Source organism: Stegodyphus dumicola, chromosome 6 (assembly GCF_044657685.1).
Source record: "Stegodyphus dumicola isolate Sdum_Otavi_A_Nest chromosome 6, ASM4465768v1".
In the NCBI taxonomy this organism is placed as follows: Eukaryota; Metazoa; Arthropoda; class Arachnida; order Araneae; family Eresidae; genus Stegodyphus; species Stegodyphus dumicola.
This window is the reverse complement of record NC_140773.1, coordinates 210,797,195-210,812,517: the sequence shown is the minus strand read 5'-3', so window position 1 is coordinate 210,812,517 and position 15,323 is coordinate 210,797,195. Positions and strand designations below refer to the sequence as shown.

Here is a 15,323-nt window from a genome sequence, read left to right as displayed (position 1 = left end):
TACTTCCTAGCGAATTGGTTTTAGAGTTTAATCGATCTTTAACTCCTGACACAGAAACCACAGTGATTAACATTTTGGAATTTCTGAAGAAGGAAGTTGAAAGCAGAGAGCGTACGTTTATCGCCAAACTATTCCAAGTTTAACATTAGAACCGAACAACATAAACATCAATCGCGAGACCTTATTAAAAGTGAGAAATATCATACTGCCTTCAAAAACAAACATTTTGTTCCAGCAGTTGCGTCGCTGAATACGAATACATCAACAGCCGATATAAAGCATCACGCAAGAAAGTTGAAAGCACAATATTCGAAGATCTGTCAGCTTCTTGAAGAAACGTTTTACGTAGATGATTTGATTCATGGTACAGATGATGAAGAAGAAGCTGCAGAAATTTATGAAGATGTGAAAAGGATTATGATGCTTGCTAGTTTCAATATGAGAAAGTGGAGGAGCAATAACGCCCAATTACATGCGATTTGGAATGCAGCTGAAAATACGAAGTTTAATGGAGACGGAATGATTAGCACTTTGTTAGGATATATTTGGAATCATGAAGCAGATAAACTGAAATTTCGAATCAAAGATGAATTACTCAAGGATCCGTCTGAGGAAATAACAAAACGGAAGATTCTTCAAGTTGCGGGCGAACTATACGATCCTATCGGTTTCATATCTCCCTTTGTTGTTGCAGCTAAAATGATGATGCAAGAATGTTGGCAAAGAGGTTACCAATGGGATGCACCACTTGATCAAGAATTGCAGAATCAATTTAAAACCTGGTATAATGAAATTCCTAAATTAAAAAATGTTGAAATTCCAAGACATTATTTCAACAACCTGTCAAAAGGAAATCTGTCGAATATTCAATTGCACTGTTTTACAGATAGTAGCCAAAAGGGATATGGTGCCGTTGTATATTTGAGATACAATGAAAATGAGTTAACAAAAACATCATTTGTTATGTCCAAAGCAAGAGTTGCTCCCATAAAAAGGGTTACGTTACCTCGACTGGAGCTTTTAGGAGCAGTCATAGGAGCTCGACTCATCACACACATCCGACATTCGTTGAAAAACATAGAAATGAAGATTTATATGTGGACAGATTCAGAAATTGTATTACATTGGGTCAAGGCTGATCCGACAAAATGGAAACAATTTGTACGAAATAGGTGTCTAGAAATACAAGAGAAAACTGATCCAGATTGGTGGAATTATTGTCCCAGCCATGAGAATCCTTCGGACTTATTGACGAGAGGATAGAAGGTAGAAACCCTTTCAAAAAATGAGCTGTGGTGGTATGGCCCACCTTGGCTTGTCAAAGATAACAACGTTTGGCCCAGATCTTCGAGAAATTTTAAGGAAGATGATAAAATAACAAATTCTGAGAAACGAAAAGGAAAGAAGCAAGAAATTTTAACAGCAAACTGTATTGTTGAAAATATCATTCTTATCGAGAACTTTAGTGACATAAAAAAGGTATATAGAATAACATCTTATGTTTTCAGATTTATCAATAATTTGAAAAACCCAAAACTAAGAAGAATTGGACCTGTTAAGGCTGAAGAGATGAATGAAGCAGAGAATTTCTGGATCAAGAAAACTCAGGAAGAAAATTTTAAAGAAGAAGTAAGGAAATTAAAGATGAAACAAAGCATACATAGTTCGAAAATATTTACATTAAATCCATTTGTAGACTCAAATGGAATACTCAGAGTAGGAGGAAGGCTTCAAAATGCTGGGTTAAGCTATAATCAAACATACCCAGCAATACTACTTGAGAAGTCTCATTTCACAGATCGTATCATTAAAGATTGTCACGAAATGCAAGCACAGGCTGGTGTAGCTGAAACTTTAACTCAAATTAGGGAAAAATTTTGGATACTTAAGGGTCGACAGCGTGTAAGGAGTAATATTAACAAGTGTGTGATTTGCTACAGATTTAAAGCTAAGCCACTAAGTCAGGATATCGCTCCTTTACCAATCGAAAGAATAACAGAGGCAAATCCCTTCGAAGTTGTAGGACTTGATTTTGCTGGTCCTATGAGTACAAAGGATGAAACTGGGAAAGCTTATATTGCTCTGTATACATGCGCTGTAACCAGAGCAGTGCATCTGGAACTTGTGTCTAGCAACTTGTGTCTAACAACAGCAAACAATTTTCTTCTGTCCTTTAGAAGATTTATTTCAAGAAGAGGAGTATGTCGAATAATATATTCAGACAATGCAAAAACCTTCAAAAAAGCAGATAAGGATTTACAAAAACTATGGAATTTCATCAAGGACACTGAAGTTCAAAATTATTTTGGTAACAAAGGTATTGAGTGGAAATTCAATGTGGAGAAGGTGGCTTGGTGGGGCGGTTTCTGGGAAAGGCTTGTTAGATCTATCAAATCATGTTTGAAGAAAATACTCATGAAGGCTTCACTTAAATTTGAAGAGCTGGAAACAGTTTTAATTGAAATTGAGGCGATATTGAATTCGCGTCCCCTGACGAATGTTTATAGTGAAGTTGGAGAACCAGAACCGCTGACGCCAGCTCATTTTCTAGTTGGACGAAGACTGACATCCTTACCATCTGGCAAATTTCTTGAACCTGATTCAACTAAAGAAAATTTAACAAGGCGATATAAATACCGGCTAAGATTATTAGAAGAGTTTTGGAAAAGATGGAAAAGAAAATACTTACTTGAAATTAGAAACGTAAAACAAATTCAGAGAGGTAATGCCGTAACAGATCTTTTGAAAGGCTCTGTAGTTCTAGTACATGAAGAAAAATTACCAAGATTATTATGGAAGATGGGAGTTGTACAGGAGTGTCATCCAGGACGAGATGGGAAAATAAGGGCTTGCACTGTCCGTTTAGCTAATGGAACTCATCTTCGTCGTCCTGTGCAGTTACTGTACCCATTAGAAATGACTTGAACTCTTTGAACTGAATACAATGAACTTAAATTGCGAACACTGCATCTATGAACATTTAAACTTGTAGAACATTAAAAACATTTAGTGTTTAAGATAACTTCAGAATCCAATCCTTTGATGAACCAAGAGTTCATCGAGGGGGAGGATGTTACAGTTTATGTAGCTGGCCACGAGAGGGCGCAGCGTTTTTTACTTTTAGCTTGTTATATTTTTCTTACCGCATTGCGGATTTTTGAGATAGATGTAGTGGCAACCAAAAAAGCATGATGAATGTTCTAATGTAAGCATACATTTCTTGTACATAGTTGTAAATAAAGCTTCTGTGTGATAAAAATGAAAAGGAATTCCAAGCGTTCCTGTGGATATTTATTAAGAAAGGTAAGCAAAATTTCACTTATCGATGTTGTTAAAATGTAAATAATAAGAAAAAAGATCATAAGTTGCAACACCTGTGCCACTCGAATACGCACCGAATGCGCTACCGTTACACCACGAAGGCATGTTGGAAGGAGGGAGAAAGTTTTGTACACCCCGTTTTAAAGGGCGACTGGGGATTACGGGACCCAACCGCTAAATCATGGCGTTGACGAATTAGCGTCCACAACCTTTTAGTTCGGGCGCCAGTATAGAGCCATTAGGTTATTTTAAAGCGGGAGGCATGAAAAATGAGCCTCGAACCTGGAACGTTCAACTACGCGCCGAGTGGCTAGCGTTACACCTCGAAGGCATGTTGGAAAGGAGGGTAAAAATACCGTGTAATACGTCAGAATGCATTTCGTATTTTCAATGAAATTATAAAATATATATAATTATTTTTATGTTTAAAATATATTTTTTAAAAAGTTATTTAAGCTTATCTTACAACAAAATAAACCTGTTAATCATTTTTGTGGATTGATGGGTGTCAGTTAAATAAAATAATAATGAAATTATAGAATATATGAACGGTATTTAAAAAAAACGCATTATTTTATTTATGCCATACAGTGAAACTCAGGTTGAACTACGACGGTTAAAGTTGAATTTCTAGTCTTTTAAACATGAACTTTGAATTCTCATAATACAATTTTAACGAACACAAAGGGAGTTCCGTAACAAAATTAAACTAGAAAGGCACCGAACCATACAGAATACAAAAGAAATGGAGATTATAATTCAGAAAGCACGTATTTTGACTAACCAAACATTTAATAATATCATGGGATCACGAATTTGAAAGCTCTGATGCTTTCATATTTTATGTACATTTCAGTAATACAACGTATTTCTTGCAAGCTGGAAATATTTCATTGGATTCTTCCAGTACGAGTTACTTAGAAAATTGCATCATTGGTTTAAAATCTATTTTTATGTTTTTAATTCAAGACCAAAGGCTTAATATGTTGGAAGTTTATTGCACTGTGAAACAAATTGTTTTATAAATATAGGCTTCTGTAAAAAATAAAGATCCTATATATTTAAAATTTTAGCCTAGAATTTTCAAATGATTAAGCTTTCTCAAATTAATTAACATGATCACTTTAAAATATAGAACTAATAATTTTTAATTATGTTAGCATGGAAATCAGCATTATTATAAATAATATCACAGTACTTGCTAATGCTGTCAGAAAAACTGAGGATTGTTTCACCGAAATATATTTTTCGAGGATCTGAAATCGGAGCCTCAATGGTCGAAGGTGTAATGTAGACAGGTTAGCAAAATTGGGCTAAATTGTGACATTATAGTAACTTTAATTGGTAACGTGACGATGAATATGCACAATGTTGCCAATGTCACATTTCCAGCTCTGCTAAGATCTCTTAATCTTTATATAGGGTGTTTCAGCAAATCGGTTACAAATTTTCAGGAGAGATATAGTAAATCTATACAATGGAAAAACACATAGCAATGCATGGTCGGAAACGCTTTCCTGGCGCGGTAGTGACGACACAAAACATAAAAACGGAAGGACTGGAAAATGGTAAGAATATGTTTGTTCAGCGAAAGTGCAATAAATAAAAAGAACAGACGATCATCATCAAAGAAGGTGTTCGAAATTAAGTTCGAAACTTATCATCAACATAGGATTGGCAACGGTAGTCCGGTGCATAGGCCAGCAAGATCACCAGATCTCTTTTGCATTGACTACTTCCTCTGGATATACATCAAGACATCTGGATATACGTCAAGACATGGTGTCCGAAATTCCCGTTAAAAGTGCCGAGGAACTTGTTGCACGCATCATGACAGCTGCTGGGGAAGTCTGAGACACGAACGGTAATTTCCAGAACATTTTCTTCGATGGGCCGGAGATGTAAGACCTGCAACAGAGTCCGGAGGCGTAATTTCGAACACCTACTTTGATGACAATCGTTGCCTATTTTTGTTTTTATTTCTTGATTTTTACCGTACTAAGCATAATAAACATGTTTCCTCACCCTCTTCATTTTTTCCTTTGTTGTGTTTAGTATTGTCACTAATGCGCTAGGAAAACCTTTTCGGTCATGCATTGCTGTGTAATTTTCCATCGTCTAGGTGTATTCTATCTCTCCTGAAAGTCTGTAACTGATTTCCGATGTCGAGAATATTTTATTTTTTCACTTTTCGGAAGATGAAAATCAGAACTCTTTCTAATCACAACTAAACCTGTTCTGATAATCAAAATTACGGTAAATTTACAGTGATAATTACACAAGCGTAAAACCATCTAAATCATTAACTATTATCACTAACTTAGTGCCTTATTTATTCTTAAACAGATAAAAATAATCCTTTACTTGACGAGATCATTACTCTCTCCAATGTCAGTAAAGCTTAATTTTAGTTACTAGCGAACAGATTATTTTTTATCCCATTACTTTTACCTTGCCCACATATTTTAGGAACAGTTTACGTTCAATCGATAGGACAAAAAATAATTGTTTTAGGTGGATTAATGTACTTTTTTATTGCTTTAAGAAACCCTAACTGCCTGGAAGGAAAGAGTAATATAGCTATATTTGCTTAAAAGATTCATTTAACTAAAACAATTTATTTCAGCTAACGAAACAAAACGAAAAACGGCAAGCCCTATATGCATTTAATCTTGTATCCCCATTAAATTATTATAATTTTTATTTTTTCGCTTTGCAATTTAAATTGCTTCGCTCGATCTTTCTTTTGTTACTATTTTTATACTATTTTTAGTTTAGAATGCATTGTTTTAATTTATTACTCTTTTATGTTTATAAGAGGGATATATTATATCACAGCTTTATTTTATCTGTAAGTATATTTCATCTTACCATTTTTTCGGAGCCAAAAACTGCGTTGAAATGTTCTATTATCTCTGGTATGTTCTTAAGTAAGGTGTTATTTTATATTTTCTCAATTTTATGAAATGCCACAATATGTATTCAGAAAAATCTCACATTTTCGTTACAATAAAGAAGGCTTCAAGCTAGTAAAGAGCATGTAATGCAAGCTTAGAAAAGGAGAAATTTCGATACCCGTGGCTTTAAAAACTTGAACCTCGAAAATCATCTATCATCATACACAAGTCCTAACGTGCTGCAGAGTACGTTGAAATTTACAGTGAAGGCTTGATAACGTGTTTAACGATGCATCATACAGTTTCCTTGGGCGAGACAATAAATAGAAAATAATATGGAAACATTCCGCCTATGCCATGAGCAGGCTTCCATACGAAAACGGCTCTGTATCCCAACTTCTGACATTATGTATGTTTGACATACTCCTCTAATCTGGTTCCAAAAGAAATGGCAGCTAAAATACATGCTGATTTGTTCATAAAGCTAATGTTACAGCTACGTTTGAATGTTGCAGCCCCATCTTTCAACAGCATAATGTTTAAACATATATAATAAATGTTACTACGAACATCTTGAGTGAATCTGATGTGTTCTTAGGGGCAATTGTATCTTTATAATTGTCAATCGTAGAGTCCATCTAAGATTATCGGTTCATACCTGCAAAGGGCCTCAGCGATTAAGCTGTGAATGCTTAAATCCATGAAACGTGCTAGAATATTCAGCAGGTGATACTGATTACTTCGTTGGCGTACAGAGCATGTATTACTGCATAAGATGTGTATATTAATAAGTGAACAAATAATGGTAATCAAATTTTCTGTCCAGACAGTTTATCGTTTTCATAGGTTAAATAAACTATCTAGTTCTTAGTATGTAAAACCTTACGGTTCTTCTTTCGTAGTATTGTTGCATTCTACGGTTTCGTGGATTTGGAGTGATTGATGATAACAGTTGATGGAGAATCAAAACACAAGTTAATCTTCATTATTACGCAGGAGAGTTCCAAAGACACGTTTACAGACGTCAGAAAACTACGATAAACACGCTGAAACAATCCGCAACACAGCCTTCAGGCTATCAGTCTATAAAGGTGAAGACAGCTTCACGGCAAAGCACTAAAGTACAGTTTCTGACTCTGTCGATCGCTCTTGAGCTAATCTCTGAACTCAAGACACTACTACTGAATTCAACATACTACTGATACTTTCAGGATACTCTCTTACTTCGCGTACAAGGCAGGGTATATATAGATTTCAACCTGCATCCGAGAGCATTCTCGGGAAAATCGTTAAGAATTCATTCTAGAATGTTCTCGCTCCGTTTATGGTATATCACCAATTATATCACCAATTTTTGAACAAATATCGCCAAATGGGCGGTTTCGTGTAAAATCTGGTAAACCTGCCTTTCCTTGCCACTTTCTGGCAACCCTCCAGCTTTGTGGGGAAGCTATCTTACCGCACCTGGGCATTTTGTAACAGCATTGCTGATTTTCTGTTTAGGAATGCATATTGAGTTAAAATTAATTACAGTGAAACTTCCATTATTCGAAGAGTTTTGTCTTCTATGTAGGTAGGTGCTTTTCAGCATTAGCCATGAGAGATTTCACAGTATTACGATCGGGACTATTATTGTCATTATTATTAAATTTAAAACTGCTAAAAGTATAATGTCATATATATTCCACAGTATATATGAAATTAAAAAGTAGAATTTCTGCATTTGAATTCCTTTCGTCGAAATAGCTAGTAAAAAAAGCGCTAATAATTAAAATTATTTTCAGAAAAACAGTCTTAAAAATCTGTGGGGTTGGAAAACATTAAATAGAAAGTGAAAGGGGCTGCAAACATAAGAGCAAGAGAAAATTTTATTAGTGTATAAAATTCGCAAATAAAAGGGGATTCTGCCAATACAATTATGACAAAATTCAAACATGCTTTGAAGAAAATCTAAATGACTTGATTTGAAGAAAATAAATGCATTTCAGGGTAGACTGACAAAGACTAATGCTATTTTAAGAAGCAAAAATAATTTGTGCTGCGGATTAAAAATATCATTTCAGTAGCTGAAAATATAGAGAGCTAACTATGAAAGAATATAAAGATCGTAGGGCAATTTATCCAATAAAATAGAAATTAATTTGTGATTACAATCTACCTATTCGTGCTTCATTCTGTAGCATATGTTAAGGTTTTTTTTCGAACCGGAAACATAAATATAGCTATACATAAATTATCTATACCCTCGCCGAGATCTGAAATCTGGATCTTCTGACTGCCAGCCGGATGTGGTACCAGTTACAACATGATAGCAAGCAGTGGAGGAGAAGAACATTCTTTCTATTCTTCCCCACTTAAAGAGCAACCGATGAGAGAAGAATGAGGGCTCAGTCGAACAAATTAGGCTGACGATCTTTTAATAGGCTGATGATCTTTTAATTCCACAATCTTTTAATAGGACGCTACGGTAGAGCTATTTAGAATTTTTGGAGCTAGAATCGTAAGAAAGCAGCTCATCGGGATTCAAATTCGGGATTTTCCAATTGTAAACCCGGTGTGATCAGTTACACTCCAAAACTACGCAGAGGGGAAGGCGAAAATTCCTTATAATTTCCTTTTCTTTCCGTCTCAAAAACTCCAGACACGCATGCTTCATAGAAATCCCCACCAAAAAAATTGTGTTACAGTTTAATTATCGAAGAGTCTTAGTTATTAATTATTGTTGTTGTTCCTTACACTCAGTTGTCTGACGTAGTCAGCCTAAGCCCACGAACTTCCTTGAGGCAAGGAGCGCTAGAATACGCCTGCCGATGGCAAAGCCTTGAGCACAATTCAGGTGACAGTGCGATTTCACTCACTTCCGTCCCTCCCCCTCCCAATTTTGATTGAGAAGCACACCGAGAGGACGGTCCGAGGATTTTCCTCCACTCTTCTCTTCCACCAAGCCACACGAGAGGACTTTCGGTTCGCCGCATATTTAGACTGCTGGCCTGCCGCACCGACTCTATACATTTTACAAACATCCATGCCTTCTACGGCATTCAAACCTCGGCCCTTCAGCACGGCAGTCAGAGGCGCTATCGAATACCGGTTGAGCGGTTTAATTATTAATAAATTAATATAACAGAACACAGAATTAATTACTTTTAGTTACTGATTAAATCGACTACGAATTAATTTTTACATTATTAGCTAATGTTATCACTAATTTAGGTCTCCGATAAATTTTAGATGTCTTAAAATGGTTTACAAGAATTATTAAATTGAGAAACTGTTAGAAAATTATTTAAAGATTCAAAGCCTTTTAACATTTATACAACGTATATTCAAAAAGAAAGATTCATGTTTAACCCTCTTACTTATTTTGTGCTTTAAAACGCCTAGGGTTATGAAACGAGTTTATTCAAGCAGTAACTTATAATCAGCTGTTACACATTTAAGAAAATTAGACAGCGTTCTAATTTATTTATTCTTTCTTTCTCTTTCAGAATGACTGCGCCTATTGCAATCCGAGAACGCTGTTAAGCACGGTGAGTAGGCAGTTAATTACATTTTTCATTGCGTAAATGACATTTTCTTTCAATTTTTCAAATTCAAGTACCTTTTTCTTTCTCTGCTTACGTTTTTAAAGCAAAATATTTTCGGTTTAGAATAAAATGAGAAGGCGGAGAAAATAATTGTTGACAGCAGGCGATGTAATTATAGTTATATAATAATGGAACAAGAAAGTTTCTAAATAATTGCCTGAAGATTGGAACCAGCTTCTCTAAATAATAATGGGAACTACCGAAAATGAAAAAATAAGTCAAAGATCTTCACTTAAATTCTGCTATTCACCGGGGGAACTGTGTAGTTTACAATATCTAGTTTTATAAATTTATTTGAATAAATATACCATTGATGTAAACACTACTAATATATTCAAGAACTATATTTATTATTAGCCCAAAAGCGCTATTTACCCACAATAATTTCTATTAATTTCGTTTTGGCACTTTGCTTGGGTTCACTTTAACTGTCGGTTCACTTTTCAAATTATTACCAAATATTAGATGCTTGCATTATTTTTAAAGAAATTAAATAAAGAAGAACCTTCATGAATGTATGTATGTTTCTCGCATTGTGAAAAAACGACGGCACCTAGGGACATCAAATTCCGAATAACGTAGTATTCCACTCTAGGGTGATTTGGAAGCTCAAATTTGGAATGATTTATTATCTATTTCATATTTTGAAAACGTTTAAACGAATTTTTGATTAATGAATTCAACTATTTCAAAGTAAGCAATAGCAAAATCGTACTGGAAAAAAAAAAAAAAAAAAAAAAAAAAAAGATAACAAAATTTGAAATGTTTCAGATTTTAAATTACTTCCAAAGGGGCGTTTTTTAACATTTTGTGTGTTACCTTTCTTTATTAAATATCATGTTCCTCGCACTTAAACCATAAGATCCAGTGCAACAGCAATATCGCAAAATAGTTTTAAAACGAGCATAAGTTTAGAATTTCCGATACAGAGACTCACGCGCTGGAGATAAACATGTTTTTTCTGCACAACGTTGCCATTGCTCGCTTTGAAATCCTTGAGTTTGTTAATCAAAAATTCGTCAAAGTTTTAAAAAATAGGAAATCGATCATAAAACAAATTTCAAATTTCAAATTTGGTCTTCCACATGCTCATATTCGTTGGAGGATTACATTATTCAAAATTCGATGACTCTATGTACCGTTGTTTTATCACAATACGAGAAATATACATACATTTATGCAGATTTTTCATTATTTAATTTCTTCAAATATAATGCAGGACTCTAACATTTTGTGGCAACAGTTTGAAAAGTGAAACGACATTTATGAGTCCGACGCAAAATGCCAAAACGAAACTAATAGTCCTTCGGGATTCAATTCCCTTTGGACTAAAAAAAAAAAAAAAAAAAAAAAAAAAAAAATTACTCTAGCGCCGAAATTGTGTATCAGAAATTCAAAGGATATGCTATTTTAGAATGATATGCTATTTTAGATTTTTAATTTCATGATGTTTAATAAATAAAAGTAACACACAAAACGTTAAAAAAACGCCCCTTTAGTCCTAATATAAGGGGTATTTTTTCTTAATTATTTCTTGATGGAAACATAATTATGGTGATAAAAAATTAAATTCTATCTTAAAGTTACCCTGAATAGTTCAAAAGACACTGATATTGAGCACAGGACGTACGTCATCGATATTCAGACGGATAGGTTTCTTCCGGAAACGAGGCTAGACACTATCTTTGCTGTTTGCCTTCGTGGTGAATACAGGAAATCACATCCGGCTAGTAATCAGAAGGCCCTGAATTCACCTCCTAGCGAAGGTTTTCAAATAGAAACAACAGTTTTCAACTAGAAAACATCCACAGCCATTTATCGATCTTTTTGACGGGTTCTGGCTTTTGAGCGACCTTCTTCTAGACACACTTTTGATTTTTAATCCAGGTTTTCGAGAATTGTGTATCAAAAATAGAGATAACACGCTTACAAGCAGGAAACAATTTTGATGCTGGAGTTTGAGATTACCCTGTTTCCTATCTAACAGTTGAGCTTCATTTTAAAAGAAATGAGGTGGGAAAGTATTATTCCGCTGGTCGTCAAATGTACATTTAAATAACGAAATATTTAAGACACAATAACACGCCGAATAAATACTAATTCAGCAGTCAAACAACAAAAATCAGCGTTATATTTTTAAAATTTTCACAGGACTAGTTTCGATGGTTTTACCGAACCGCTATCCTCAGCTGCAGAACTGCAAATGAACAAGATAGGAAATAATGATTAGATAAGATAAGAAAGCCTGGACAAGAATAAGCAAGTGGCGTCATCTGATGGTGAAACCAGAGCTAAAACATAATTTCTTTAAAGACCGAAGGCAAAGATGGATTGGAATTAGGATCGTTAACTAGAACAGAAAGATTTTTTTGAATGTGAAATGAATCTAGAAAATTCAGTTCTCCAATGGAAAAAAAAATTTCTGTTGTCATTCCCTTCTTTCCATCAATTAGCTATAAAGTTGCACATATTTTGCAGAAATTTAACTTTCGGGTTGTTTATTCTCCCTTCAATAAAATTCCGAATATCATAATCAAGAACCCCATTCCGGATATGAATTCCTGGGGTATTTACAGGATTCCTTGCCAGTGTGGCTTAATTTACATTGACCAAACTAAGAGAGCCTTAAAATTTCGCGTTAAGGAACATGAGGCATATGTTAGAGAAACGAAACAGAAGTCTCTGTTACCCGACATTGTTGGTCCGAAAATCACACTTTCAATTTTTCTGCTGCCAAAATTATTCAAAAAACATCTTCCATTGGAGAACTGGATTTTCTAGAGGCATTTCACATTCAAAAAATATCTTTCTGTTCTAGTTAGCGATCCTAATTCCAATCCATCTTTGCCTTCGGACTTTAAAGAAATTATGTTTTAGTTCTGGTTTCACCAACAGATGGCGCCACTTGCTTATTCTTGTCCAGGCTTTCTTATCTTATCTAATCATTATTTCCTATCTTGTCCATTTGCGGTTGTGCAGCTGAGGATGGTGGTTCGGTAAAACCATCGAAACTAGTCCTGCGAAAATTTTGAAAATATAACGCTGATTTTTGTTGTTTGACTTCTGAAACGAAATATTTATTAGCAAATATTAATGTAGGTCACTTATCTTTCAAATGAGTGATATAATATTTTAATTTAAATACTTTGTTAAAATTTAGAAATTTAAGATTAGGCAAAACAGTACACAACATTTACGCCAAATGAAGTACCACGTCCTCCAAATTTTTATTTTACTTTTACGTTTTAGACGTCTAATTTGAAGTGTCGAATGCTTTAAACAGAAACTGTTCCCTATTCCTCCTGAAATATATATATATATATTAAAGCTCGGCTTAGAATTTTATATTATTTATGGAAATCTCTTTTGAAAAATTTTTCATTTTCCTAGTATCAAAAGTTTAAGGATTACAAAATCGGGGACCTCCCATTTTTAGGGAAATTTTGTTTTTTAGATATTAGTCATTAATCATAACATAAATTCTCAATACATCTGAGATTCGATCTTTCGGTTTTAAATTGAATTTAATGTTTTTATTGAAATTTAATTGAATCTTTTATCGGTTTTGGATCTCAAATGATTCAGAAGAACAAAACATGCATTTGAAACAGATTAATCGACTTTGAATCGATTATGAAACTTTGAATTATTATCACCTGATGAGTTCTGAATTAGGGTTTCAGACAAAGGAGATTATTTTTTATTTATGTTTCTATTACCAATTTGCGTTTTAAATTTTCGGGTTTATTCTACTGAAGAATTCTTATATTAATTTTAACTATGTTTAGCTACAATGTTAGACCTCTTATCCACTATTGCCATTAATAATATTATTAGGGAAGTGCCTTGTTTTAATTCCAATTTAATTTTAATTTTGAATTCTTTTGTACATAAAATATTTATTGCTTTTTACGGTATATTAAAAGAGGAATTATCGTCGAAGTATTTATAAGGAAAAATGTTTTAAAAACAGAAATAGCAACAATTTAAAAGGAAACCATTTATTTACATTTCTAGGAATCTAACATACGAGGGCTATCCAGAAAGTAGATTACGTTTTGGAATAAAAAAATAAACAAAGTATAGGAAACAAATTTTATTATATACAGATGAAAGCCACACTCAAATACTACTTTTCTACATAGTCACCATACAAATTAAGGCATTTATCGTAGCGATGTACGAGCTTGGAAATTCCTTCGTCGAAAAATTCGGCCGCCTGCGCCTTCAACCACTTCGTTACCTCTTCTTGCAGCTGTGCGTCGTCATCAAAACGCTGCATAGCCAGCCACTTCTTCATTGCTGGGAATAGGTGGAAGTCGCTCGGTGCCAGGTCGGGACTGTACGGCGGATGAGGAAACAACTCCCACTTAAAAGATTCAAGAACTTTACGAGTGACATTTGCCGTGTGGGGCCGGGCGTTGTCGTGAATCAACAAGATCTTAGAGCTCAACATTCCTCTGCGCTTGTTTTGAATTGCTCTTCTGAGTTTTTGGAGAGTTTGGCAATACCTTTGAGAGTTTATTGTAGTGCCTCTTTCCAGGAAGTCCACCAAAATTACACCTTTTCTGTCCCAAAAAACAGTCGCCATCATCTTCCTTGCCGACATTGTTTGCATGCATTTCTTGGGTTTTTGGGGAGAAGTTGTGTGCCCCCACTGCATTGATTGCAATTTCGTTTCACAGTTCACATGTTTCACCCATGTTTCGTCACCAGTAACGATGCGATCGAGTAAAGAGTCACCATCCTTATGGTAAGCGTCCAAAAAGTTCAACGCTGCAGCCATTCGCTGATTTTTGTGGTCCTCTGTCAAGATTTTTGGAATCCATCTTGCACAAAACTTGTGGTAACCAAGCTTTTCGCTGATGATTTCGTGCAACAAACTTCGCGAAATTTGTGGAAAACTCAAAGAAAGTTCCGTTATTGTGAAATTTCGATTTTCACGGACTTTAGCATCGACTTTTTCGAGAAGTTCGGCGGTCACTATGCTGGGTCTCCCACTTCGATCTTCGTCGTGAACATTGGTTCGGCCATTTTGAAATCTTATGACCCACTGACGCACTCCACCTTCAGTGATAATGTTGTCCCCATACACTTCACGAAGCTGCCGATAGATTTCTATCGGTTTACAGTTTTTTGCAGTCAGAAACCTTATTACTGAGCGCACCTCGCAGCTCGCGGGATTTTCAATTAACGCAGACATTTCAGTCCGTCACAGTATCTGAACGGAGCACAGCACGAACCTCTCACTAGCACGGCTAGATGCAGACTGAGCTGCGCAACGCTCTGACCCCAAGATGGCCGCGCTAGCCCCGCCCCTAGTGGACACAGACGGAAACGTAATCTACTTCCTGGATGGTCCTCGTATATTTAAAAGAATATTTTCATTTTACTGTAACAATTATCCTTTTATGTATTTTCATTACTCTGTTTTTATCTTCATTTCAAGTCCAAATAAAAAATCTTCGATTTATAATTTTTAAAGAATGTCTCGTAAATAAACTGTTGTACAAATAAC

General features: G+C 34.9%; 1 protein-coding gene across 3 annotated transcripts in view; it reads left to right on the top strand.

Annotated features, from left to right (window-relative positions):
- The window catches only part of LOC118186731 (uncharacterized), a 127,529-nt gene that overhangs the window by 50,344 nt on the left and 61,862 nt on the right, over positions 1–15,323 (top strand). For 2 of the 3 annotated variants that reach the window (XM_035356865.2, XM_035356864.2), the window contains exon 4: positions 9,707–9,748. In XM_035356865.2, coding sequence (XP_035212756.1) covers positions 9,707–9,748 — 42 coding nt within the window. Of the gene's footprint in view, positions 1–3,173; positions 3,304–9,706; positions 9,749–15,323 lie in introns of those variants that run through there. The other variant, XM_085817943.1, reaches the window with a different exon arrangement.